This window comes from Bombina bombina, chromosome 4, assembly GCF_027579735.1.
Source record: "Bombina bombina isolate aBomBom1 chromosome 4, aBomBom1.pri, whole genome shotgun sequence".
Classification (NCBI taxonomy): domain Eukaryota; kingdom Metazoa; phylum Chordata; class Amphibia; order Anura; family Bombinatoridae; genus Bombina; species Bombina bombina.
Window position 1 is genome coordinate 364761191 of NC_069502.1, and position 26269 is coordinate 364787459.

General features: G+C 38.0%; 1 protein-coding gene across 1 annotated transcript; it reads left to right on the forward strand.

Annotated features, from left to right (window-relative positions):
- On the forward strand, positions 1 to 25606 carry LRRIQ4 (leucine rich repeats and IQ motif containing 4). The gene is made up of 6 exons (XM_053711816.1): positions 1 to 40; positions 2333 to 3459; positions 9929 to 10102; positions 14084 to 14222; positions 25118 to 25314; positions 25469 to 25606. Exons 2-6 carry the CDS (start codon positions 2365 to 2367, stop codon positions 25604 to 25606), a joined length of 1743 nt encoding a protein of 580 aa, XP_053567791.1. The 5' UTR covers positions 1 to 40; positions 2333 to 2364.
- The last annotated feature ends 663 nt before the right edge of the window (positions 25607 to 26269 follow it).

Genomic DNA, 26269 nt, shown 5'->3' on the forward strand with positions numbered 1-26269 from the left:
TGTGCGCCCCTCAGTTACTGACGCTGCACGGGACTGGCAGGTAATAAAGCCGTGATAGAATTCTCTCCCTTGCCTCTCGGTGGTTAGATCAGCGCTTTTATCTGGAGCCCTGTGTATTAGTAGTCTAACAATAGAAATGTACTTGTGTGCGCCCTGTGCTTTGAAGGGAAACATTTGTCTTTTATTTAGAGCAACACCAAGAAGAGTCACAAAACTGATATTGTAACTACAATAGTATTGATTGGGGCATAATGTAAACAACATTTTTGTACGTTGTTTAATAAAATGGTAATAGGACATGTGTAGTAACAGAATTGTGGGGTCGTAAATCATTTGATAAGTTGTTTTTTTTTCTAAAGGAAATCGACCACAGTTTCTGTCTTCGGAAATACAAATCTCAAACACTACACTGCAGCTAAACTCATCAGCGCCCTGCTGACCCTTTGCACCAAGGCTGCAATTACCCAGTCTTGCCGCAAGATGGAGTCAAAGACCACGTGTATATTGAGGTGTCAACTAAACACATTAAATTGATGGTAAACTCTCCCCTTTATAAAAGCAGATCTGGAAAGTTAGTGACATTTTAGATGTAGTTTAATTTTACTTTTCAAGTGGGCTGTTGAGGGCAGGGAATTTGAATATCAAATCTATATTAAAAAGTAAGTTATAGCGCATCTTCATTACAACTGATGGATTTAAGTTAACTCCATCTAAAATATCACTTACATTCTGTATCTGTTTGTATAAAGGGGAGAGTTTAGTTTACCATCACTTTAATGCGTGTGATTTTAATTCACAAAAGTTATGTGAAGTTGTTTTATTCCACAACTGTTTTGATGCCACAACTATTAAAAAGATGTGCAGGTTTTACCTACGCAACAAGTATCTCTCTCCTGCTGCACATGTTGCCACTAATATTATTATGTTTATTTTCAGACCCTCTAGTATCCTATTTTATTTTTCACCCTTGTCTTGTAATTTAAAACTGAACATTGTAGGTTTTCCATTTATGAGAATTGGAAAGGTTACTGGGCAACTTGTAGTTGATTGGGCATGGGTAATGAAGGGGGTCACACAATACCCTCACCAAAAAAAAGAAATCCTCTACCTTAGACTCCACCCTTCAATCCCACCATCAGGGATAGGCACGGACCAAGGCTGTGGTGGACATTTTCCAAAGTACAGATGTTAGTGAAAGACACCAAGGTACATTTCATTCTTTACATTGAGGTTAGTGGATACATGGGGGAATAGCAATCCAGCAGAAGTGGTAGAGACAGTGAAGTAGTTTAAACATGCATGGGATAGGTTATGCTTGATATAAGATAAGGCCAGGAACTAATGAAAGTATTCAGAAAATTGGGCCGACTAGATAGGCCAAATGGTTCCTATCTGCCGACATATTCTATGTTTCTATAAGTCAGGAGAGGGGCACTTTGCTGTCAAATGGTCCGCACGTTGGACGCCCTTGGTCTAGATCCACAAGTACAAATTAGTCATCTATTCAAACAAGTTTAAAATAACATTTATATAAAGACTGCTTGTGTTATAACCTTTTATTTTTTTTGGCTATATTGAGAGTCTGCAACTCCTGACCAAACCCACCCACCTTGATGTTAATTGCATGATCATCATGGTTGGTTTCTTACTTGGTTACATAAGGTTTGTCAGAGTAGTCAGCAGTCTTCTACACACAGACACCGGCACCACGCTGCCGCACAGATCAAGGAATTGGGATGGGTCACGACTCACGGTTAGTTGACTGCAGGCAGCTTGCTTCTTTCCTCACTTTCCCGCTACTAAGCGTGGCACCGCTTGGGTCAAGGAGGAGTGAGGACCAGCATGCATCTGTCCTACTCCTCCCTCCCCTTGGGTGGCGGACACTGCAAGGGCCAGTCACGGACACCAGTGTCCGTGTACGGACACCTTGCCTATCCCTGCCCACCATGTATATTTCGTTTTTGACTACAATGAATGTCCCTTTAATGTTTTAAAGAATGTGAACTTATTGTTTGATTTTTGTCTTCAGTTTGTTTAGGAGCATCTATCTGTTTACACACATGTTCCTTTTAACATCACCATTACCCACTTAGGTGTCCTTATCCTGGGGGGGTCCCCCTTACAATATGGATCCTTGTCTCACTCTGGAGCTAACTAAGGGCAGAATTCCTCCTAAAGGTTCAAATATTGTTTTGGTTCTCAAAAGCATCAAAACAAATGCAAATGTCTGAATTTAAGTGCATATACACATGGTTCATATGTGATCAGTTGCAGGAAACTGCAGTAATAATTAACAATACTAATTACATTAAAATTCCTTTTTTTTTTGTAGATCAAAAATAACTCACCATTTGGCTTCAAAGAATGCCTGAATTTAGTGAAAATAGTATAGGCAAATTACTCAATGTTCGCTTTTCAAATGCTATCAGATCAATTTGTTCAGATACTGATGACCAAGCATTGGAGACAATTCGAGTTAACCAGCAGTACAGTCTACCCAAGCAACTGCAACACTGTGCTCTTTTCATCGATTTGGCACAAAAAGAACATACAGAAATACCTTCTCCAGTCCTAGACCTGGAAGACCTTGAGGAGCTACATCTGGAAAAGAACCACATTGAATTAATTCCAAAGAAGATTCAACACCTAAAAAATCTGAAGGTTCTATACCTCCATGAAAATAAAATCCAACACATTTGCAAAGAGCTTGGGGAACTAAACAAACTTCAGATTCTAGATCTTAGCAGCAATCCACTTGCCTCCAGTTCTCTTAGTATCATAAGCAAAGTGCGTTATCTTCATGAGCTTAGACTATATAATACAAACCTTTATGAATTCCCATCTTCAGTATGCAGTGGACTACATCATCTGAAGCTTCTTGGCCTCTCAGACAATCACTTAAAAGCCCTTCCCCGAGAAATAATTAACTTAACGGAATTGAAAGAAATTTATTTGAAGAAAAATAAATTTAAGGATTTTCCATTAGAGATATGTTGTCTCCTCAATTTAGAAGTCATTGATTTAGAAGGAAATGGACTGGAATTGATACCGACTGAAATCGGGTCTTTATCTAAACTTCAAAAGTTTTTTGTAGGTTTCAATAATCTGTCCTTTGTTCCAAGGTCCATGTGCCATTGCAGAAGGTTGTCTGTCTTTGACACCTCTCAAAACCATATTCAAAAGCTTCCTCATCAACTCAGTGGTCTGAAACACCTGAGTGAACTTGGTCTTTCACATAATAACCTGCAGGAACTCACACCTGCCGTATGCCAACAGCCTTCCCTTTGTGTCTTGTATCTGAAGAACACAGGCTTGAAAATCTTACCTCCTATGTTTGGCAAACTGACATTTATCAAGATATTAGATCTTAGCGAAAATGACTTTACTGATTTTCCTACTGTGATATGTTCTCTAGAACAACTGGAAATATTATCATTGGACGATAATAAAATATGTATGGTAAGAATCATGATGAACATCTTTAAATTATTTGATTTTAATCATAGATATTTATAAATGGGGATTATTATAGTTCTAGTTAAAGGGATACTAAATCCAAATTTTTTCTTTCATGGTTCAGATAGAGCATGCAATTTTAAGAAACTTTCTAATTTACTCCTATTATCAATTTTTCTTAATTCTCTTGCTATCTTTATTTAAAAAGCAGTAATGTAAAGCTTAGAAGCCGGCCCTTTTTTGGTTCAGAACCTGGGTTACGCTTGCTTATTGGTTGGCTGAATGTAATCACCAACAATGAAGCATTATCCAAGGTGCTGAACCTAAAATTGGCTGGCACCTAATCTTTAAATTCCTGCTTTTTAAATAAAGATAGCATGAGAACGAAGAAAAATAATAATAGGAGAAAATTAGAAAGTTGTTTAAAATTGCATGCTCTATCTGAATCATGAAAGAAAAACAATTGGGTTTAGTATCCCTTTAAATAATATGTAAATTATAAAGTAATCTGAATTATTTAATAAAAAGACAATTAACTTAAAGGTCCATGAAACCCAAAATGTTTATTTCATGATTCAGATAGAGAATACAATTTTAAACAACTTTCTAATTTACTTCTATTATCTAATCTGTTTCATTCTCTTGGTATCATTTGTTGAATGAGCAGCAATGCACTAAAGGTTTCTGTTGAAATATATTTGGCATAATGGGGAAGCACAGGCCATATTTCTGATATGTTGCTTGAGTATATAGCTGGCATAAGGGAGACTGCAGAGGCATTTATATGATCTGAGATCTTACATATAGCTGGCAAACTAGAGCTGAAGTGCCTGCATCCGATGTCTTATATCAGCCTGCAGTAGGCATACAACAGGTTGCACCAGCCATGAATCTGATGTCTTATATCAGATCATATATATTTATGTGATGCATCTGAGGAGCTATTATACCAGTTCTGAGTATTAAATGTATGGTAAATTGCTTTCTTGCATTTGATATACTTGGTCTTGCTCATAGAAAACACAACCCATGGTCTAAATATCATGCCCATTCATATGGACTTAGTCTGCAGGAACAGCTGACCTGCTTATTTTACCCCCCTCTACATACAAACTCCATTACTTAAGGGACATAATACTCATATGCTAAATCACTTGAAACTGATGAAGTATAACTGTAAAGGGCTGACAGGAAAATTTCACCTGAGCATCTTTATGTAAAAAAAGGAAGATATTTTACCTCACAACTTTCTTAGCTCAGCAGAGTAAGTTCTGTGTAAAAAGTTATACTCAGCTTTTGCTCAGCTGCAGGTAATAAAAATGAAGAAATGAACAGCAGCCAATCAGCATCAACAGTGCTGAGGTCATGAACTCTTTTACTGTGTTGAGATTTGACTTAAAGAGCCATTATACACTCATCTTTTCTTTGCATAAATGTTTTGTAGATGATCTATTTATAAAGACCATAAAGTTAGTTTTTTTTTAAAAAAAATGTATAATTTTGCTTATTTTTAAAGAACATTGCTCTGATTTTCAGACTCCTAACCAAGCCCCAAAGTTTTATTTGAATACCGTCAGCTACCTTCTCCAGCTTGCTTCTGTTTGTGTAAAGGGTCTTTTCATATGCAAAAGAAGGGGGAGGGGGGGATTGTCTTATTTCCCACTTGCAGTGGGCTTTCCAACTACCTTTTCAACAGAGCTAAACTGAGAGCTTCTAAGTAAGTTTTTAAACAGTTTTATACTGTATTTTTATATCAGTATCTGTGCATCTTATTCTTTATAGTAGTGTCTATTACAAGCAGTTATATGAAAATGAGTGTATACTGTCCCTTTAACTCTCATAAGATTTCATTGTAAACTTCCTTACACTGAATAGGGAAATAACATGAGAGTGCACGAGGCTCATCCCTTCGGCTGTCCCGGGACAGACATACTAAAATGCTGCTTAGAAATCCTTTACAATGGGAGGTGGCTACTGAGGAACTTTTGAGGTAAAATATCTTTCTTTTTTACATAGAGATGTTCAGGTGATATTTTCTAGTCAGCTTTTTACAGCTATGCTGCATCAGAAAAGAAAAGAAAAAAATAAAACAACAGAAAAAAAGTGTAGGTGATCCTGAGAACTCGAAAACCCAACAGTGTGAGTAATAAAAGTTGTGAACAAAAGCAAGAAACCACAGGAAAAAGGGAAAAGAAAAGCAACAGTATTCCACAAAATGATCTACTATTTTATGTTGACAAACCGGACCCTTATCCTTAGATATCAATAAACTTACTCCTAGCACCGTCTTGTGAACTACCTATTTCAAGTTTATTCTCAGCTATCCAAGATACCACTTTGTAAAAATGTTGTATCCACATAAATTAACAGTAATTATACTAACAATAATTGCTACTTTTAAAGGAATCCAGCATAACAAGCGATAATTTGGCTGGGTTGATCATCTTGTTCTTTACTCTTCTTCCTATAAGATGATTGTAGCAATATATATGATACAACAGGGTAAATGTCCCTCAGTTTCTAGCTTATATTGACAGGCAGATTTATTTGGACACTTGTCACATTTCTCAAATCAACTTATGCAAACATTCTACCCTTTTTCCAGAACACTTATTTGTACAGTATTAATACACCTGGTTTTATCAAATAACCAGTGTAGCAGGGCAATACCCCAGTTATCAGCGTAATCACAGATTATTCAACCTTTCCTAGCTGAAAGAGTAGGGTATTTCCTTATCTAGTACAAACAGAAATGTCCAGCAGGGGGATACCAGCTTAAACCATGATAAACAGCTTTCCCCTGATAAGTTAATAGCAGTATACAGCCCACCGTTATCTTCTGCTCAAAAAGAAAGTGTCACAGGTTTCTGTTTTACGGCTCCAGCCCATTAAGAATATGCTTCCCTTTAATACCAAGAACCGGTATTTATAGTCCAGTTGTACCGTCTACCTGGGCTTTTTGCTTCGGTAATACAGATTGAAGCCTAAGACCAATAACTCTTCTCAGGCAGATTTAAGTGTGCCTCAGCAGGGCCAGCCCCCAGTTACTAGAACTCGAAAGTAAAACTTTGCAAAACATACAGTCCGTGCATCATCTATACAAAGTTAACTCTTCAAATGTGGGCTAGCGTGTTATTTCTTAGCTTAAAACCTCCAGCAACAGGATTCAAGGATTTCCCAAGGTTTTTAACTTGTTTTATAGTCACAAGTCTATGGGCAGCATGTAATTTTAAGCAAGCAGTAAGACCTTTGAAAAATAGCCCCGCTGGATACTTTCGTACTGTCCAATTGGGCGTGCTTAGGCTACTCCCCGAATCCACATATGCAAATAACACGCTTACCAAATTTGTCAGCAGTCACCTTACTGTTTGCAAGCGTGGTCCTCCGCCTCTGTGTCAAATACTCCCGAGCTCAGCTGAGTAGAAATCTGGAACCAGGCCAGATAACTCGGTACATGAGGACCGCTGCCCAGGGAAGGAGGTCAACAGCTCAAATTACCTTAGACAGCCACACTTCCTCCTGTGTTCAGTAGAGGGGGGTAAATCCTAACATCTCGTGGTAGTCTCCTGTACCCGCACCTCGTCCTTAGCCGAAGACTTGACCTACTTCCGGTCTGCCTTGCTCTGCTAAGGTCGGCTGTTTCTCCGGTGCCAAGAGTAAGTGGCTCTGCTATGAGCCCAGCAGCAACAAATGACTTCCCTGCCTGTGGTAGGACCGCGTCGGCCCGCTACCCGTGCTACTACCAGCAAGTGCAGCCAAGGGATCCAGGCGTCTTGGGGAGATTTTTCGGCCCTTTCAGATTCAGAGCCCTCAGTCAGCGTGCGTGTACTTGCTGACTCCACCCATCCGGAAGCCGGTATGTGAGTCTTGAGATCCTCTTTTAATAAGCATATATAGATAGGCTCTGGAGCTGGGAGATAGATGCTGATTGGTGGCTGCACATATAAGCCTCTTGTGATTGGCTTACAGATGTGTTCACCTAGCTCCCCATAGTGCATTGCTGCTACTTTAATAAAATATACCAAAATAATGAAACAAAATTGATAAAAGAAGTACATTGGAAAGTTGTTTAAATTGTATGCTCTATTTGAACCATGAAATAAATATATAGGGCTTACTGTCCCTTTAACATAGACATACATACATATACAAGTCTAAATATGGATATATATGTACCTATATATGTCTATATGTGTACATATATATTTATGTCTATATTTGTGTGTATATATATATATATATATATATATATATATATGTATTTAAAGACATATATACACATATAAACACATAAATACATATGTATACATATATAGGGGTCGATTTATGAAGAAGCGGATGCTACTTCCAACCCACTCCGCTTCAGGTCCGTCTGAAGCGGAAGTAAAGAAGCAGCGGTCATAAGATCGCTGCTCCTTAACTCATCCGCCACCTCTGAGGCAGAGGACAGCAATCAGCCCAATCGGATACAATCTAGTTGATTGACACCCCCTGCTAGCAGCCGATTGGCAGCAAATGTGCAGGGGGGCGGCATTGCACAAGCATTTCACTAGAAATGCTTGTGCAATGATAAATACAGCATTTTTTGATGTACAGCGGACATGATCTGTATATATAATTATATATATATATATATATATATATATATATATATATATATATATATATATATATATATAAAACACAGAGAAAGTCCAGCACTCACTTACAAGCTTTTTATCTTAGCTGAGAGCTTGTAAGTGAGTGCTGGACTTTCTCTGTGTGTTGTATTAATTTGTTTTGTAATTTTCCCTATGGTTCTTGCACCCAGACCTGTCAGGGGTTAACTGCATGTGACTCTGGGGACAGCACAGCTTCCTGTGTGTGCCAGTGAGCACCCAGGGCTGAGCATGTTGCAGGGTCATGGATGTGTACCCTGTCCTGTCTGAGAGTGCAGTCCCCTTCCGTGTTTTGTATATATATAATTAGAAGAAAGGCACTCTCCGTTTTAAAGTGAGTAAAAAGCTTTACTTATGTGAACGTTGCCCCCGTCCTCAGAACGTTCACATAAGTAAAGCTTTTTACTCACTTTAAAACGGAGAGTGCCTTTCTTCTAATTTTTTATGCTACAATTTAAAGTGCACCCCGGAGGCTGTTTGATACTAGTGTGTGCTGAATCCACTTGGGATATAATATAATATAAATATATATATATATATATATATATATATATCCTATAATATAAAAGGCCAAGTGTGTTTGTCCAAAGCTGTCATGCGCAGTAGCAAAATACAGGGGAGGGAGAGAGCAAAAGAGAGGGGGAGAGAGAGCAAAACAGGGGGAGAGAGAGAGCAAAAGAGGGGGAGAGAGAGTGCAAAAGAGGGGGGGAGAGAGAGCAAAAGAGAGGGGGAGACAGAGAGAGCAAAAGACAGGGGGAGACAGAGAGAGAGAGAGAGAGCAAAAGAGAGGGGGCGAGAGAGAGAACAAAAGAGAGGGGGGAGAGAGAGAGAACAAAAAAGAGGGGGAGAGAGAGCAAAAGATAGGGGGAGAGAGAGCAAAAGAGAGGGAAGAGAGTGCCAAAGAGAGGGGGAGAGAGACCAAAAGAGAGGGGGGAGAGAGACCAAAAGAGAAGGGGGAGAGGGAGAGAGAGAGCAAGCAAAAGAGAAGGTGAGAGAGAAAGCAGGCAAAAGAGAAGGTTAGCGAGAGAGTGCAAAAGAGAAGAGGGGGGAGAGCGCAAAAGAGAGGGAGACAGAGAGAGCGCAAAGAAAGGGGGAGAGAGAGCAAAAGAGAAGGGGGGAGAGCACAAAAAATGGGAGAGAGAGAGCAAAAGAGATGGGGGAGAGCAAAAGAGAGGGGGGAGGGAGAGAAAGAGAGCAAAGAGAGGGGGAGAGAGAGAGCAAAAGAGAGGGGGGAGAGAGAGAGCAAAATAGAGGGGGGGAGAGAGAGAGAGCAAAAGAGAGGGGGGAGAGAGAGAGCAAAAGAGAGGGTGGAGAGAGAGAGCAAAAGAGGGGGGGAGAGAGAGAGCGCAAAAGAGAGGAGAGAGGGCGCAAAAGAGAGGGGGAGAGAGAGAGAGCAAAATAGAGGGGGAAGAGATAGAGCAAAATAGAGGGGGGGAGAGAGCAAGGGGTGGGACTAGTAAATATATATTGTACCAAAAGAATATCATATGTGTATATATATATATAACTATTTATTGGAAGAGCATTGGATTGTGAAACAGTCGGGTTAGTGCACTTGAGAATATGCAACGGGGTTTGTGCACGAGTAGGGTGTTAGGGTTTTTTCCCACTTTTTTATTTCCATTGACTTCTATGGGTAAGTTTAGCTTTTTGCGCTTGTCTGGTTAGTGCGTGAGCTAAAACAGTTTACTTCTAGCGCAATTAACACTCAAGCGGGAGTATTAATTAGCGCTCCACTTGTAATCTGGCCCTAAATGTTTGCAAAACAAAAGACATTATGCTTAGCTGGCAGTTTGAAGCCTTTTGTTCCATAGGTACCCCAGGAGGTGAAGATACTAACAAAACTAAAGTACTTGGGGATGACTAGCAACAGATTCACTCATTTCCCAGAAGAAATATGCTGGATAGAATCTTTGGAAAGGTTGTATATTGGACAGGACAAGGGCATTAGACTTCTGAGTGTTCCAGAAAATATCTGCAAGCTAAAGGTAGGATAATGTCTTCTTTCCACAATGTATTCTGAACATATACAGTATATCTACATACATTTTAATCTAAAACAATAAACCCCAAGAATGAATTTACTTACAGTAAATACAGTTAAAATCTTTATTAAATATGAATATTGCATACATTTGTTTTATCATGTTTTCATTTACTTAATGGCAAAGGGATGTAATGCACTTATATATATGTTTATATATGTGTACATATATAGTAATGTTTTTATAGGTTTATATATGTCTGTAAATACATATATACACATATAAATACATTAATATATATACAGTATATATACACACACACAAATACATCTTTAGCAATGTATATGTGTGTCTCACTGTTAAAGCCATTTGCCTGCCTTTTTTTTTTTCTAACACCCAAGATCTTCTATCTTTGAGCCCTTATAACTTTTTAGTGCAATATTTTTTTTACAACAATTTTATTAGATTGTGTTAATATGAGTGTAACTGTATCTTGTAATGTATTTTTTAAGTGTTTCGTACAACTTTTTTGTTTCGGAAAACAGTTAACCAGAGCTCTAAGAATGAAAATGGCTTGCGAAAAGACAATTAGACTAGCGCAAAAAAACGTTTGCGCCTCACTTGTAATCTAGCCCTTTATTGGCAGTATAAGTTGTGCTAGCTGAGCTATCATTTCCAACATAAAAAGAACTCAACACCTCTGTAACTTGTTATTTGTCTCATATGTTTTTATATTACGTGTATAGTATATGTAGAAAATGTCATTACAGTACCCCTCCTCTTTTTTAATATAACACTTCTCCCTTTCTTGCTGGCTTTAATTTTGTTGCTGCCTCTTTGGAATATGACAGCAAGAGCCCAGCACCGCTCCAGTGTGAAATATGTGCTGTTCATGCTTCAGTTAAATGGACACTGAACCCAAATTTTTTCTTTCGTGATTCAGATAGAGCAAATTTTAAGCAACTTCCTAATTTACTCCTATTTTCTCTTGCTATCTTTATTTGAAAAAGAAGGCATCTAAGCTATGGAGCCAGACAATTTTTGGTTCAGAATCCTGGATAGCACTTATTTATTGGTGGGTGAATTTATCCACCAATCAGCAAGAACAACCCAGGTTGTTCACCAAAAATAGGCCGGCATCTAAACTTACATTCTTGCTTTTCAAATAAAGATACCAAGAGAATGAAGAAAATTTGATAATAGGAGTAAATTAGAAAGTTGCTTAAAATTGCATGCTCTTCTATCTGAATCACAAAAGAAAAAAAATTTGGGTTCAGTGTCTCTTTAAATCATTGGGAATCCCTTTTTATGCTTAAAGGACCAGTCAACACAGTAGATTTGTATAATCAACAAATGCAAGATAACAAGACAATGCAATAGCACTTAGTCTGAACTTCAAATGAGTAGTAAATTTTTATTTCTGACAATTTTAAAAGTTATGTCTTTTCCACTCCCCCTGTACCATGTGACAGCCATCAGCCGTTCACAAATGCATACACGTACCATGTGACAGCCATCAGCCATTAAAAAATGCATACACACTCATTCTTGCACATGCTCAGTAGGAGCTGGTGACTCAAAAAGTTTAAATATAAAAAGGCTGTGCACATTTTCTTAATGGAAGTAAATTGGAAAGTTGTTTAAAATGGCATGCTCTAACTGAATAATGAAAGGTTAATTTTAAATGAGTGTCCCTTTAATAGCGTTTACTTTCCCTTTTTTACTGCTCCCCCTGTTTCTAGTATTTGTTTTGTTTGTTTGTGATGGTTCAACACATTTTCTCAGCCTAAACCCCTTCTACAGACAGTCAGATTAGCATATTCTAGGATTTACAGAAACACCGTTTTGCACCAATACAGGGGTGACGTTTGAGCAGCTCCAATTTGTTGTCTCCTGCTGCAGAGCTCTCACAGTGCTCCAACCTGTTCTGCTATGCAGATGAATGAATTAGCCTAGCACTACAGCTTTTTGGCTTTACATGGGAGATTGGGCTATCATATTTCTTTGTTGTGGAGTTTTTTCCGCAATATCTTATAAAGGTTTTTGATAGGAAATCACCTTTAAGGTTGCTTGGCGCTTTTTTTACAAGCATAGTTTTATCAGGCAAACCAACATAAGATGATGGATTTCGAGGCTTTATCCCTTTTGGGCCAGATTACAAGTGGCGTGTTAACGATAGCACGCTATAATCAATATCGCTGGACCGAATTACCATTAGCGTAAAATTTTGATATTGCAAGTCCAAGGTAAAGCGTGTTACCAGAGAAGGGTTAGCGCAGTCAGCTTCACTCCAGCGCAGCCTATACTTTCAATGGATATCGCAACTTCGCTAATTTGCGCTGATATTACAAGTTGAAAGTTATAGCTTGCACTTGAGTGAAAGCTGAAACTGCACTAGAATATTTTGCGCGACTGTAAGGGTTAAAAAAAAAGTTTACAGAACACATCCCATACACATTAAAATAAAGTATTTTACACACATATATATATACCTTTAAATAAAAATATATCATATTAATATTAATAAAAAGGTTTTAAAAGAGTTAAAGGGGATATGGTATAAAGCAAACTGTTTGTTTTAATGACTAGAAAGGGCTCCAGTGTGTAAAAAAATAATAATAAAAAAATATATATGTGTGTGTGTGTATATGGGGCCGATTTAAGCAGCGAATGCTGCTAATTCCGCACACCGGAAACAGGAGTTAAGAAGCAGCGGTCTTCTTAAGACCACTGCTCCTTATCTTGTCCACCACCTCTGAGGTGGCGGACTGCAATCATCCCGATCAGATACGATCGGGATGATTGACACCCCCTGCTAGCGGCCGATTGGCCGCGAATGTGTGGGGGGCGTCATTGCACAAGCATTTCACCAGAATCATGTCTGCCCGACATTTGTTAAATCGGCCCCTATATGTCTATATATATGTATATGTGCATATGTATGTGTATACATGTGTTTATATGTGTAAGTATGCATGTGCGCACACAAATGCAAGCTCTTAATCAAACAAACTGGGAACAAGTCAGGGTTCAGGGACATATGTAATCACCCTAGGCGTAAGCAAAACAAGGAAAAGTGGACAGCACTCTCAGACCGGGCTGGGTACACATCCCATGACTCATAAACAGGCTCAGCTTTGTTTGCTATCGCACTCACTTAAAGCTACACTTTTTCCAGAGTCACGGGCAGTTAACCCCGGGCCTGCCAAGGTGCAGGTCCATTGGGAAAATTACAAAACAGACAACACAGCACACAGAAAAAGTCCAGCACTCACTCACAAGCTCTCAGCTAAGATTAAAAGCAAAACTGGAAGAGTCAGTTACTGCATTAGGCCAAATGGGACAAGCCCAGGTACCACGTCAAGGTCTCTTCCAAAAACCTGGGTCCCTAATGCAGCCATACAAATGCAGCCATGCACACAAATGCAAGCTCTTAATCAAACAAACTGGGAACAAGTTTCCAATGTTCTTCTATTATCTAACTTGCTTCATTTTCTTATTTTGCTTTGTTGAATGACATACCTAGGTAGGCTCAGAAGCAGCAATGCTTATTGGTGGCAGCACATATATGCTTCTTGTCATTGGATCACCCAATGTATTTAGCTAGCTTCCAGTAGTGCGTTGCTGTTCCTTCAACAAAGGATACCAGGAGAATAAAGCAACTTGATTAAAATGATATGCTCTATATGAATCAAGAAAGAAAATTATTTAGTTTCATGTCAATTTAACCTTTGTATCAGTGCGTCTGACGTGTTTGCTAGTATGAGTGTAAAAATGTATGTTTAAAATGCACACTACTGTGAATAACTCCTGTAGGTGCTCTGTGACATTTTGTTTTTTTAGGATATCTTTCACAAGCTTCATCATGTAATCTTTATCAATTCATTTTATGCCCCTTTAAGCCATTATGAGACTTTCACTTTAAAGTTATATTGCAGTAATAGCAAATAAATGTAACTCATTTCACATTATATTTTTATTCAGAATTTGAAGGAGTTGTACGTTGAGAACAATAACTTGGAATTTCTTCCAAGAAACATTGATCTGTTGACAAATCTCATAATACTAGATTGTAGTAGCAACCTTCTCAAGGAGCTTCCCGAAGAAATATGTAAACTTCAAGGTAAGGACATTCTTAGCCAGGGTGTTGGGATACAACACTTAAGTGAGGTGCTGCAGAGAATTACAGTAGAAGTAGAACAAGGCAAAGTCTATGAGCAATGACTAAAAAATACCTTCAAAATAACACTTTGTTAAATATTAAGCTTATTAACACTTTATAGTTGTTTCAGTTTGTTTTTAAGGTTAAATTATTTAGCATTTACCAAGCATTGTTGCAGGAGCAGAACTACCACTAGTGCAGCAGGTGCAGTGGCACCAGGGCCCAAATTCTGGGGGGGGCCATAGCAGCTAGTCTATACATAGGTGTGAGCAGAATGTGTACAATCCTAATGTAGGGGAGCCTTTTTATTAGTAAAGGTTGCAAATCTATCTATATTATTGCTATCGCTTACTACTAAGTTTCCTTTGGGAGGCCCCAAAACAACTTGCACCAGGGCCCTCTGTTGCGTAGGTCCGCTACTACATGGTTGTTATATTTCTTTTGTATAATGATGATGATAGTCCATAGGGATCCATAACATGTGGGATATAATTACCGCCACTAGGAGGATGCCAAGAAACCACCAAGAGCTTTTAATCTCTCCCGCCTCCCATCTCCTTTAAGTTTTGTTTTTGGCCTCTCAGGAAAAGGTTTAGAATAGAGGTGCTCCAGTTACTCACTTATGGATTAATATATGGGAGCTCAGATCAATGTGAGACCCTTTATCCCTGGGACATATCATTCAAAAAGAAGAAAGAGGAGATTTCAAGTGAGAGATACAGGGACAAAGGAATACCCTGTTATGTGTGTAGTGTTTCCCTATGGGATTTCAGACATAACTACACTCAGGTGTGGCAGGGACATGTCCTTTAGCCTCCCCCTGTGGGATTAAGATATTTCCTTTCAGATCCTCTGCTGTACAGGCACTGGATGGGCTCCTACTGGATACAGCTTCAGACTTCTGGCTGATAGGCTCAGTGGAGGGGTGCTTCTGACAGGTAAGTGTCTTTAGCACTCACACAGCCCACAATACAGTAGCTGGTATAGCGTAGCCAGGGGACTTAATTATTTCTGTATCACATTTAGTGTAATATACTTTCCTACAGGGAGTGCAGAATTATTAGGCAAATGAGTATTTTGACCACATCATCCTCTTTATGCATGTTGTCTTACTCCAAGCTGTATAGGCTCGAAAGCCTACTACCAATTAAGCATATTAGGTGATGTGCATCTCTGTAATGAGAAGGGGTGTGGTCTAATGACATCAACACCCTATATCAGGTGTGCATAATTATTAGGCAACTTCCTTTCCTTTGGCAAAATGGGTCAAAAGAAGGACTTGACAGGCTCAGAAAAGTAAAAAATAGTGAGATATCTTGCAGGGGGATGCAGCACTCTTAAAATTGCAAAGCTTCTGAAGCGTGATCATCGAACAATCAAGCGTTTCATTCAAAATAGTCAACAGGGTCGCAAGAAGCGTGTGGAAAAACCAAGGCGCAAAATAACTGCCCATGAACTGAGAAAAGTCAAGCGTGCAGCTGCCAAGATGCCACTTGCCACCAGTTTGGCCATATTTCAGAGCTGCAACATCACTGGAGTGCCCAAAAGCACAAGGTGTGCAATACTCAGAGACATGGCCAAGGTAAGAAAGGCTGAAAGACGACCACCACTGAACAAGACACACAAGCTGAAACGTCAAGACTGGGCCAAGAAATATCTCAAGACTGATTTTTCTAAGGTTTTATGGACTGATGAAATGAGAGTGAGTCTTGATGGGCCAGATGGATGGGCCTGTGGCTGGATTGGTAAAGGGCAGAGAGCTCCATTCCGACTCAGACGCCAGCAAGGTGGAGGTGGAGTACTGGTTTGGGCTGGTATCATCAAAGATGAGCTTGTGGGGCCTTTTCGGGTTGAGGATGGAGTCAAGCTCAACTCCCAGTCCTACTGCCAGTTTCTGGAAGACACCTTCTTCAAGCAGTGGTACAGGAAGAAGTCTGCATCCTTCAAGAAAAACATGATTTTCATGCAGGACAATGCTCCATCACACGCATCCAAGTACTCCACAGCGTGACTGGCAAGAAAGGGTATAAAAGAAGAAAATCTAATGACATGGCCTCCTTGTTCACCTGATCTGAACCCCATTGAGAACCTGTGGTCCATCATCAAATGTGAGATTTACAAGGAGGGAAAACAGTACACCTCTCTGAACAGTGTCTGGGAGGCTGTGGTTGTTGCTGCACGCAATTTTGATGGTGAACAGATCAAAACACTGACAGAATCCATGGATGACAGGCTTTTGAGTGTCCTTGCAAAGAATGGTGGCTATATTGGTCACTGATTTGTTTTTGTTTTGTTTTTGAATGTCAGAAATGTATATTTGTGAATGTTGAGATGTTATATTGGTTTCACTGGTAAAAATAAATAATTGAAATGGGTATATATTTGTTTTTTGTTACGTTGCCTAATAATTATGCACAGTAATAGTCACCTGCACACACAGATATCCCCCTAAAATAGCTATAACTAAAAACAAACTAAAAACTACTTCCAAAACTATTCAGCTTTGATATTAATGAGTTTTTTGGGTTCATTGAGAACATGGTTGTTGTTCAATAATACAATTAATCCTCAAAAATACAACTTGCCTAATAATTCTGCACTCCCTGTATATGTATACACTACTGCAGGGGGCTTAGGTCTCTCAACAAAATATTGTTGTAAAAATGATGGTGTTATCACTTTAAATCTCCGGTTCCGGATCGATGCGCTATCTTTCCCTGCATTAACGGTTCTCCTTAGGAAGACTATATATATATATATATATATATATATATATATATATATATATATATATATATATATATATATAAAATGTAATATATATCTATTCCTATATATCTATATACAGATATATATAGGAATATTGCTGATCCCGTCAATCAATTACAGGAATGTTTTGTATTTGTCTGTGCCTCAGATTCATCTCAGTAAACTTGCAACTCTCTATAGCTCGTTATTCCGATTTGTCCTGCAATGTGATTAAAAAACTCATCGTAATATTTTCCTAAACTGGCTCTCGCTTGATTCTTTATGCTTTCTTCACCTCTCTTGTCTTGTCTATAACTAAGTTTCTGGGAAACTCCTGCACTACCTGAGCAGTTTTCGCAACCCTGATCCCCACCCCCCTATAAATTAAGATCCTCTTCTTCCACTCTACTCTCCATTTCCTTTTACAACTAGGAAGCTGGTCGGTTGGCGTTGGGATAGAATACGCCTGCTGCAGGGAGCTGCAGTAAGTGCATTATTTGCTGTCCTGGTTTTGTGCTATTTTTGAGGGTAAGGCACGGGCAGATTGTATCAAACAGCTGCTACAGGGATTATCTGAATACTGGATATCCCAGGACATACTTGAAAACAGGAGACATCTCAATGTATTTTTCATGGTATTTTTTAATAAGTAAATAAATACTAAGAGCATTTTCTACTATGTGAAGAACATTGGAATGTAAAATATTTACAGTAAATACACTGAAAAAAACATTTCATGTTTTAAGGTATTTGAGTGGAAAGGGCTCAAAATGTATATATATATAAGAACACAGGAGAGCACTCTCACTTTACAGCTGAACTGCCAGGGTGCTAGTAAAGGATAAACAGAAATAACAAAAACTTTCACTCGCTGGTCTTTTAAACACACTTTTTTTACTGTGAAAATATAGTACTATATTTTCACAGTAAGAAAAGTGTGTTTAAAAGACCAGTTTTTGTTATATATATATATATATATATATATATATATATATATATATATATATATACTGTATATATATATATATATATATATATATGTAATTCGAAACTAACAGCACTAAAGATATAGTATTCTACATGTCTTCTAGTTCCTGCCCCTCGCAGCGAATTATTGGCAGGAAGAAGGTGCACAGAGATTGTTAATAATTAATTATACCAACAAAGTAAGAATATGTGAAGAACTAGAGACAAAAAAGCCAGAAATAAAGAGAGAAAAGGCCAATCTTTCCAGCACTGAGACAAATTGTTGCAATTCAAAAGTTACATTCCTCAGGGTGAAAGCAAACCATCGAGACAAAATTAAATGAAACTGCTGAGAAATAATTACTAATGTACCAATCCAGCAGAATGAAAATAACAATTAATGTATCCAGACAATTATGCATTTGCCCTATTATCTAAGCACATCACAAATAAATATATAGACAAATTGTCCATTTGAAATACAGTGTCCCAAAAATAACTGGGGATCCCCAGAGCCGTAAACGTGAAAGAAGGAATTTAAAGGCCAAATTCTTATATATTTTCCCAACCAACAGTAAAACTCACTACCCATATTATTATTATTATTATCAGGTATTTGTAGAGCGCCAACAGATTCCGCAGCACAACCAATCCCCAAATAAAATCCTATCTAAATAAACCTAAGCTCCCCATTGCCCTGAAAAGGGTATTTGGATGGGCATTACCCTTAAAAGGGCATTTCGCTATTTTACATTGCCCAAAACCCTAAGCTAAAAATAAAGCCCACCCAATAAACCCTTAAAAAAACCTAACACTAACCCCTGACGATCCACTTACAGTTTTTGAAGACCGGTCATCAATCCTCATCCAGGCGGCAGAAATCTTCATCCAAGTGGGCAGAAGTCCTCCTCGAAGCCGGCAGAAGTCTTCATCCAAGTGGGCAGAAGTCTTTATCCAAGCGGGCAGAAGTCTTCATCCAGACGGCATCTTCTATCTTCATCCATCGGACGTGGAGCGGGTCCATCTTTAAGACATCCGGCGCGGAGCATCCTCTTCTTCCGACGTCTGTTGAAGAATGAAGTTTCCCTTTAAATGACGTCATCCAAGATGGCATCCCTTACATTCCGATTGGCTGATAGAGTTCTATTAACCAATAGTAATTACTGGGGAAAAATCATATTGGCTGTTGCAATCAGCCAATAGGATTGAGCTTTCATCCTATTGGCTGATCCAATCAGCCAATAGGATTGAGCTCGCATTCTATTGGCTGATTGGAATAGCCAATAGAATGCAAGCTCAATCCTATTGGCTGTAAGTAATTGACACATTTCAGCCCTAAACTGTTTAGGGTACCCTATTGACATTTGTTGTTATGTTTATAATTTAACTTTTAGGATGTATATGCTTTTGTTCATCACTTTAGCATTTTGGCACTTCCTATCTGTGTTTCTATATTTATATATGTATGTATATACATATACACACATAAATACACATATATACACTTTTTAAAGGTGTTCAGTTGCTCTGATAGGTGCACAGAATGATCACATGTCAACCTCTATTAGCTTAACCCTCTGTGAGCCTTGCCTACAGTGCTACATTATGGGAATTATATGCCAGTTTACTAAAAGGTCCCATATATCTGCTACATATTATAATAATAGTGAATCCATTGAATAAATTGATTTAGAAAGCAGCTACTATAGACTCAAGACATTCTAATCTCAATTACTCAATTAATAAGAAAAAAAATCAACAATAGCAAAAAATAGCAACATTATTATCCCCTTCTTCCCCTCTCTAAAAATATTTTAGAATTTTTACAATATGAGTGGCATAAAGTCACCCAACAGCAATGTGAAAGACTGGTGGCATGAACACTATGATTAAAAACCAGGGTTATTCCACCAAATATTGATTTCTGAACTCTTGCTAAGTTAAAACATTAGAATTGTGTTGTTTAAAAATGAATATTTTCTTTGCATTATTGAAGGTCACTGCATCTTTTTTGTTATTTTGACAAGTTGTCATTTTCTGCGAACAAATGCTCTAAATTACAATATTTGTATTTGGAATTTGGGAGAAATGTTTATATTAGTTTATAGAATAAAACAAAAATGTTAATTTTACACAAACACATACCTATAGATAGTAAAACCAGAGAAACTTATACCTTTGCAGTGGTCTCTTCATTTTACCAGATCTGTATATAGATTATAGCCATTTCCATTCCATTGTCATATACCATATATCCTTTAACCTTTATAAAATATTATAAATGATTTTTTATTAGATAGTGTATATATGAGAGTAACGCTTTATTTTAATGTATTTATGTTGTGTTTGGTGCACATGTTTTTTAACTCATACACGCTAGGTTGTAGATTTAACAAAGATCGAGCAGACATGATTCGCTGTAGCGAATCATGTCCGCTCCACCTCGCTAAATGCCGACAGCATACGCTGTCGGCATTTAACATTGCACAAGCATTTCTGGTGATCCAGATCGGGATGATTTCAGTCTGCCACATAAAAGGTGGCGGAGAAGTTAAGGAGCAGTGGTCTTATGAGTGCTGAAACGACGGGGCTCCGAAGCAGCATCCGCTGCTTAATAAATGGACCCCTAGGTCTCTACTCGCGCAAAATCGATACAAGCTAATTTTGTTTGTGCCCAAACAAACGCGTTTCCTTTCAACTTGTAATATGCATGTAAGTTGGCGGGATATTGCTTATTGCGACCCGCACTAACAATAGCACGTCACTTGTAATCTAGCCTTTTAGCGGGTAAAATTGATCATTGGGAACACATTAAAAGGGAGACAAAAATCTAAATCACAGTACACCGTACCTTTGAAGAAATATTCAAGGTTGGATTTTTTATACCAGGAGATATCCACATGAACTTGCATAAATACCTGAATATAAATGTACAATGCTACAGGGTTAACTTCTACCCAACACTGAGCGCATAATTCTAACGTCTTAGAATTACAATGTGATAAATCAAAGGGAAAATGTATTGACAGGAAAATACTATTGTTAAAGGGACACAAAATAGCAATAATGCAAAGTGCTAATGTGCTAGAGCAGCTTTTTATTGCATTACTGCTTGCACACAGCTATGTGTTTAAGTCCCGTAATGAGGAAGTCAGCGCCTATGCTTCAATACATTGAACACAGACAGCAACTGGCAACTATGTACACATGCCTGCTGGTGTGGAAGTGCTGCCTTAACCACCTTACATTTAAACTATGTACATATGCCATCTCTAATTGGCTCAGCCATTGTGTTGACCTCAGCACCAATAGTCATTGTTTGTGACAGTGAACTATGAAAACTTAACAAATAATTTGCATTGAGACCACACAACTAGATTGGTCCAAACTATCAGAAAACACTGTTTTGTAAAGGTTTTCACATTATTTTTTTTAACATATTAGAGCTTTTACCGCTTAGCTATTTCCACAGGGCATATGTGTGCTGTTCATTCTGCTTGCTTTTCAGCTGTCAGTCTTATGCAGACTTATTTCACATTTGTACAGTTATTACTGTTTAGTACAAAACAAACAAACCTGAATCTCCAATCCCGCTATAGAGCACTCTAACCTCAGATCAAGCGGAATATGAGCAATGCATGCACATATAAACAAAACAAATTAATAGATCATATTAATAAAATATACAAGACAATATTTTAAAATAAGAAAAAAATTGTACTAAAAAGTTCTTAATGGAGAAGAAAGTTATGACATTCCCAGTACATCTACAGAATACCCAGGCAGCTCATTGAATATTGGTCTAGCCAACCTCTTATAAATACTTCTGAAAATATTTTCTGAAAGTTTATTTATAATTATAATTATGCTGGCGTATAAATAATGTTTATATCAAAAATATCAACTTGGGGGGGCGGAGCCTACTTCTGAAGTGGCAGGACGCGTCTCTGTGAAGCTCCTGACTTTAGAGTTATATTTTGGCTATTTCTATATATTTACCTACTAGTAATCTTTTCAAATCTACTAGCCTGATAATAGATATAAGCTGCATGCTAGCAGTGGAACTTTGGAGCTGATATCCGACTGCAAGCCTAGCCTATGCTCTTCAGAAAAGCCATGTGGATCTATTCAAGCCAGGAGATTGTCGTCTTAATTTTCATTGCAGCGTGGCTTGGGCTGCTGCAAGAGTACCCCCCCAGGTAACTGGGTTATAGAGTACATTTGATACTTTAGTGAATAATCTGTTCATTGCTGACCTGGACCCTAAGTGACATTCTAGAAACATAGTGGTCTTAGAAACGGAAGAACTAATACAGGCCTGGCAACACCCTGTTTTCACTATGGATGCAGTTACCAAATGGGAAAATGCCATCTTGCAACTAATAAGCAATCATTTCATGGAACTGGAGCGGAAGCTAGATTCTATACTATTGGCTACCTACAACTGTCCCCCGACAGCGGACCCACTTCGAGATCAGATGGAGATTACCTGCAAAAGCCCGGAGCCCTCTGCAGAGGTCCCACACGCCTACAGAAACCTACCGACATGCCTCACACTTCAAACTCGTAATGAGAAGCCAGAGGGAGACCTTGAGGTTGTCGTGGCAATTGAGAAGCAGAGGCCCCTGAGATCCCTAACTACGCCACTGCCAGAGGATCCGGCTGAAGCGTCTGGTCGAGCCACGGGAAGGCGGCGCGCCTCCGGGGGGAGATCGGCTTGCTTCTCAAGAAGCCAGATTCAGATAAAGTGGATCCGGAGCTTAATATCTACAAAGAGGTCTACTGCAATCTCCACCAACGGAAGCCCACTTCTGTCTCACTACACACGCAGAAGGCTATGAGCGGCGGACATAATAGATCGGGAGCTCTCCATGACTTGCTAGTCGGTAAAGGTAATATGCTTGGGAGGAGAGAGGGTCTGTTTGGGCCCATTCCAGGCATTGCTCTAGACTGTTTCCCGTATGTGAAAATATGTACACAAGGAATCGGCTAGATCCATCTTCTCAGGACTGTTTATGTCTCGGCTTATTCTGAACAGTTATTATTTAATGTTTAATCTTGTGTGGAGGGGCCCTGCGTTAATATGCATGTAGTTACAGGGCAAAGTCTGTTACTGTTAATTCTGTAGCCGTTTATTTGTTTTATATTTTTATTTTCTGCTTAAATGCTTAAACCTTTGCAAATGCTCACTGCTAGTTTCATGTCTGGAACTTAGTGTAACGTATTACTTATATCCCTCGTATTTATATGTCACTAAGCTCTAGAGAAAGGAGGGGGCTTAAGGGTTACAGACTATTAAATGTTAAGATTGTCTATCCTAACCTAGTGATATTTTTACCCTGAATATATAATCATATTGTGGCTGCTTATATGCCTTAGCTCCCGGTAAAATACCTTACTTTACGCCCCTAGAAAACAATGGATTATTACTCTCCCTTATACTCTAGAAAAACCCATGAGGATAACTACACATTCTAGTTTGAGTTATATATAATGAGGTCATTAGTTTCAGCCCCACCACAACACTTCTCAAAATCTAGAATTACCCTAGATGGCTAAAGTTCAGGTTGTGGAGCCCTATAAAACTTAACTGCTCCCATATAACACTAGGCAACCCCCAGTTAGCTACAGAAACTATTAACTATTGAATCTTGCTGGTTTACACATAAATATGGATTAGCTCACCTCTAGGGATGTGAGACTAGCAGATGCTCAGCAATAAAGCTAACTTAATAGTATGAACATTCCCAGATCTTTTATCTTTAGCATATCCTAAAGCATCTCAATAAGAATGAAGATTTTTATTAGACTACTAGAGTGTTAATCAATTTTCTTTTTATATGAGACCCTTGTACATATACCTATATTCCTCACAACAGAGATAAAAAGGGCTATTTATATTTATATCCTTACAGGGACCACTTTCACATGTTATATATTGGGTCCAGGTTCTTCAACTGCTCTTAATATAAGATACCAGTTAGGGTCCCAGAGTGAACCTTTCAGTCCCTCCCACAAACTCTCCCCACTATTGTTGTATTTTTATTTCTAGTGGTCCAAGAGGGGCCAATGCTTATAACTAGGGGAGTTTATATTTTATACTTTGTCCATAGTTAGAAAGGGGATATATTACAGCTCATGTTAAAATTAAAAAATGAGATTGGTATTTAAGGTTTAAAGGTGATCTCTCTTACTGGGAAAAAGAACTTCTATACTTTGACTACATATGGATGAGGCCCAAAAGTGGCCTCATGTGTCCGGCAAGAGGGTAAATGAACATCAGGCATTTGTTGAATACACTATACCTGTGAATTTTTCTTTTAAGAATATATAAATGTATAGAAACTTCATATAATATGATATTTGTATTTCATTAATGGTGTGCTATATTGCTTTACATTTCATGTATGCCTTCAATTCTCAAATAAAAAACTATTAAAAAAATAAATAAAATATCAACTTGAAATGGAAGGGTTAATTTTACACCTGCCATGAATTAATCTTAAGAGATTCTAACTATCCTCAAGCGCATAAGGCAGCCATCAGCAGTTAATTAAATTTTAGATGACTGTGTCCTTTACCTATAGTTGCTTATTATTTGTTTCTGTGTAGGTTTGAGACTAGCCAACAAAACATATTTTTTTTTGTTTTGTTTTCTATTTGTTTAAACAGTAGAAAAAGAAAAATGTTCTGGACACACTTGGAATGCTGTTGGCATGAAAGCCATTTATGATAAATGATTTTGCATAGAACACTCTGAAAGATTGGTAAATAGGCAATTGTGGTTTATATACATTAGATGAATTGGTAAATAGGTGATTGTGGTTTATATACATTAGATTAGATGAATTGGTAAATAGGCAATTGTGGTTTATATACATTAGATGAATTGGTAAATAGGTGATTGTGGTTTATATACATTAGATTAGATGAATTGGTAAATAGGCAATTGTGGTTTATATACAGTAGATTAGATGAATTGGTAAATAGGCAATTGTGGTTTATATACAGTAGATTAGTTGAATTTAGAGAAAGTATTACCTAGTACTCATATCTTTGCAAAGCTGTTCTGTCTTCTATTGTTCAGGTGCAATAGGGATTAGCCAATTACAAAATGAGTTAATTCTCAGCTCTGTTTCTAGGGTTACAGAAGTTGTTTCTTCACAACAATAAGCTAACCAGTCTCCCAGTAAACATGGACAATTTACAGCATCTTAATCTCCTCTTGCTTGATGTTAACCCTATGGTAGATCCTCCAGTTGAAGTGTGTACCTTGGGAAAATCAGCTATCTGGGAATATCTTCACAAAAAGAGACATAGAAACGCAATGGCAACAAAGGTATTATAGTGGTCTCTTCATAACAAACTGGAACATAATTAATATTTTAATATTATATATTGCAAATGTATCTGGATTTGACATTAGCTTTGTTTTTTCTAGCATCTGTGAAAGCTGTGACTTTAACTCACTACCTCTACATAATATTTTTCAGATCCAAGCATGGTGGCGAGGACTAATGGTCCAAAAAGGTCTTGGGGCCTTTGCTGGTCTAGTCAAGAATGGAAAAAAGGGGAAGAAGTCAAAAAAAGATGGCAAGAAAAAAGGAAAAGTTGCATCAAAGAAGAAATAGTGCTCAGATTTATCTAAATATCTTTTGCCCAAGATCCAGTGAAGAGTTTGGGATTTTAATATATTAAAGCTACTAATTCACCCCAAACAGCAAAACATTTTATTTACTTACTTACTTTACAGATCCATTTAATGTTAACACAAGTGTGAAGTTTAGGGATTGGCCCTGGCTGTTTGCTTTTATTAGCATGGAGATGAGTTGACCCTTTTGCACTAGGTTGTTTCTATTAGTGCTGCAGAATCTTTTGCGTTCTACAAATACCTGATGATAATAATAATAATAATAATATGAACTGCCCCATGCTTGCACATTTTCCTAATTAACACCAATTACTCTTCCCATGGGTTAGTGGGAGGCCACCAACATTTATGAAGATATTAATTCCTTTAGATCTAATATTACATTCTATAAATGATTTATAGATTGCATCCTAGTTATATGGACAGGAAGCCAGTGTATATTAACAACAATTTATTGTCACTGAAATTAAAATCTGAATTTTAAAAATACAAAGCAAATTATCCTTCTTTTACTTTAATGGCAATTTTGATATCTACTGTATAAAATCACTATAACGAGTTATAGGAAAGGCAGAATAACAAATACAGTCTTGCATGATACGATTTGTCAGTCTCATCACGTTTAGTACTCTGTTGCCAAGAA

What these genes read in the sequence shown, in the direction of transcription:
- LRRIQ4 (XM_053711816.1), top strand. Translation starts at nt 2,365, where the DNA reads ATGCCTGAATTTAGTGAAAATAGTATAGGCAAATTACTCAATGTTCGC. An exon ending in ACGATAATAAAATATGTATG is followed by an intron (nt 3,460 to 9,928) that starts GTAAGAATCATG and finishes TTTGTTCCATAG; the next exon opens with GTACCCCAGGAGGTGAAGAT. An exon ending in GAAACGCAATGGCAACAAAG is followed by an intron (nt 25,315 to 25,468) that starts GTATTATAGTGG and finishes AATATTTTTCAG; the next exon opens with ATCCAAGCATGGTGGCGAGG.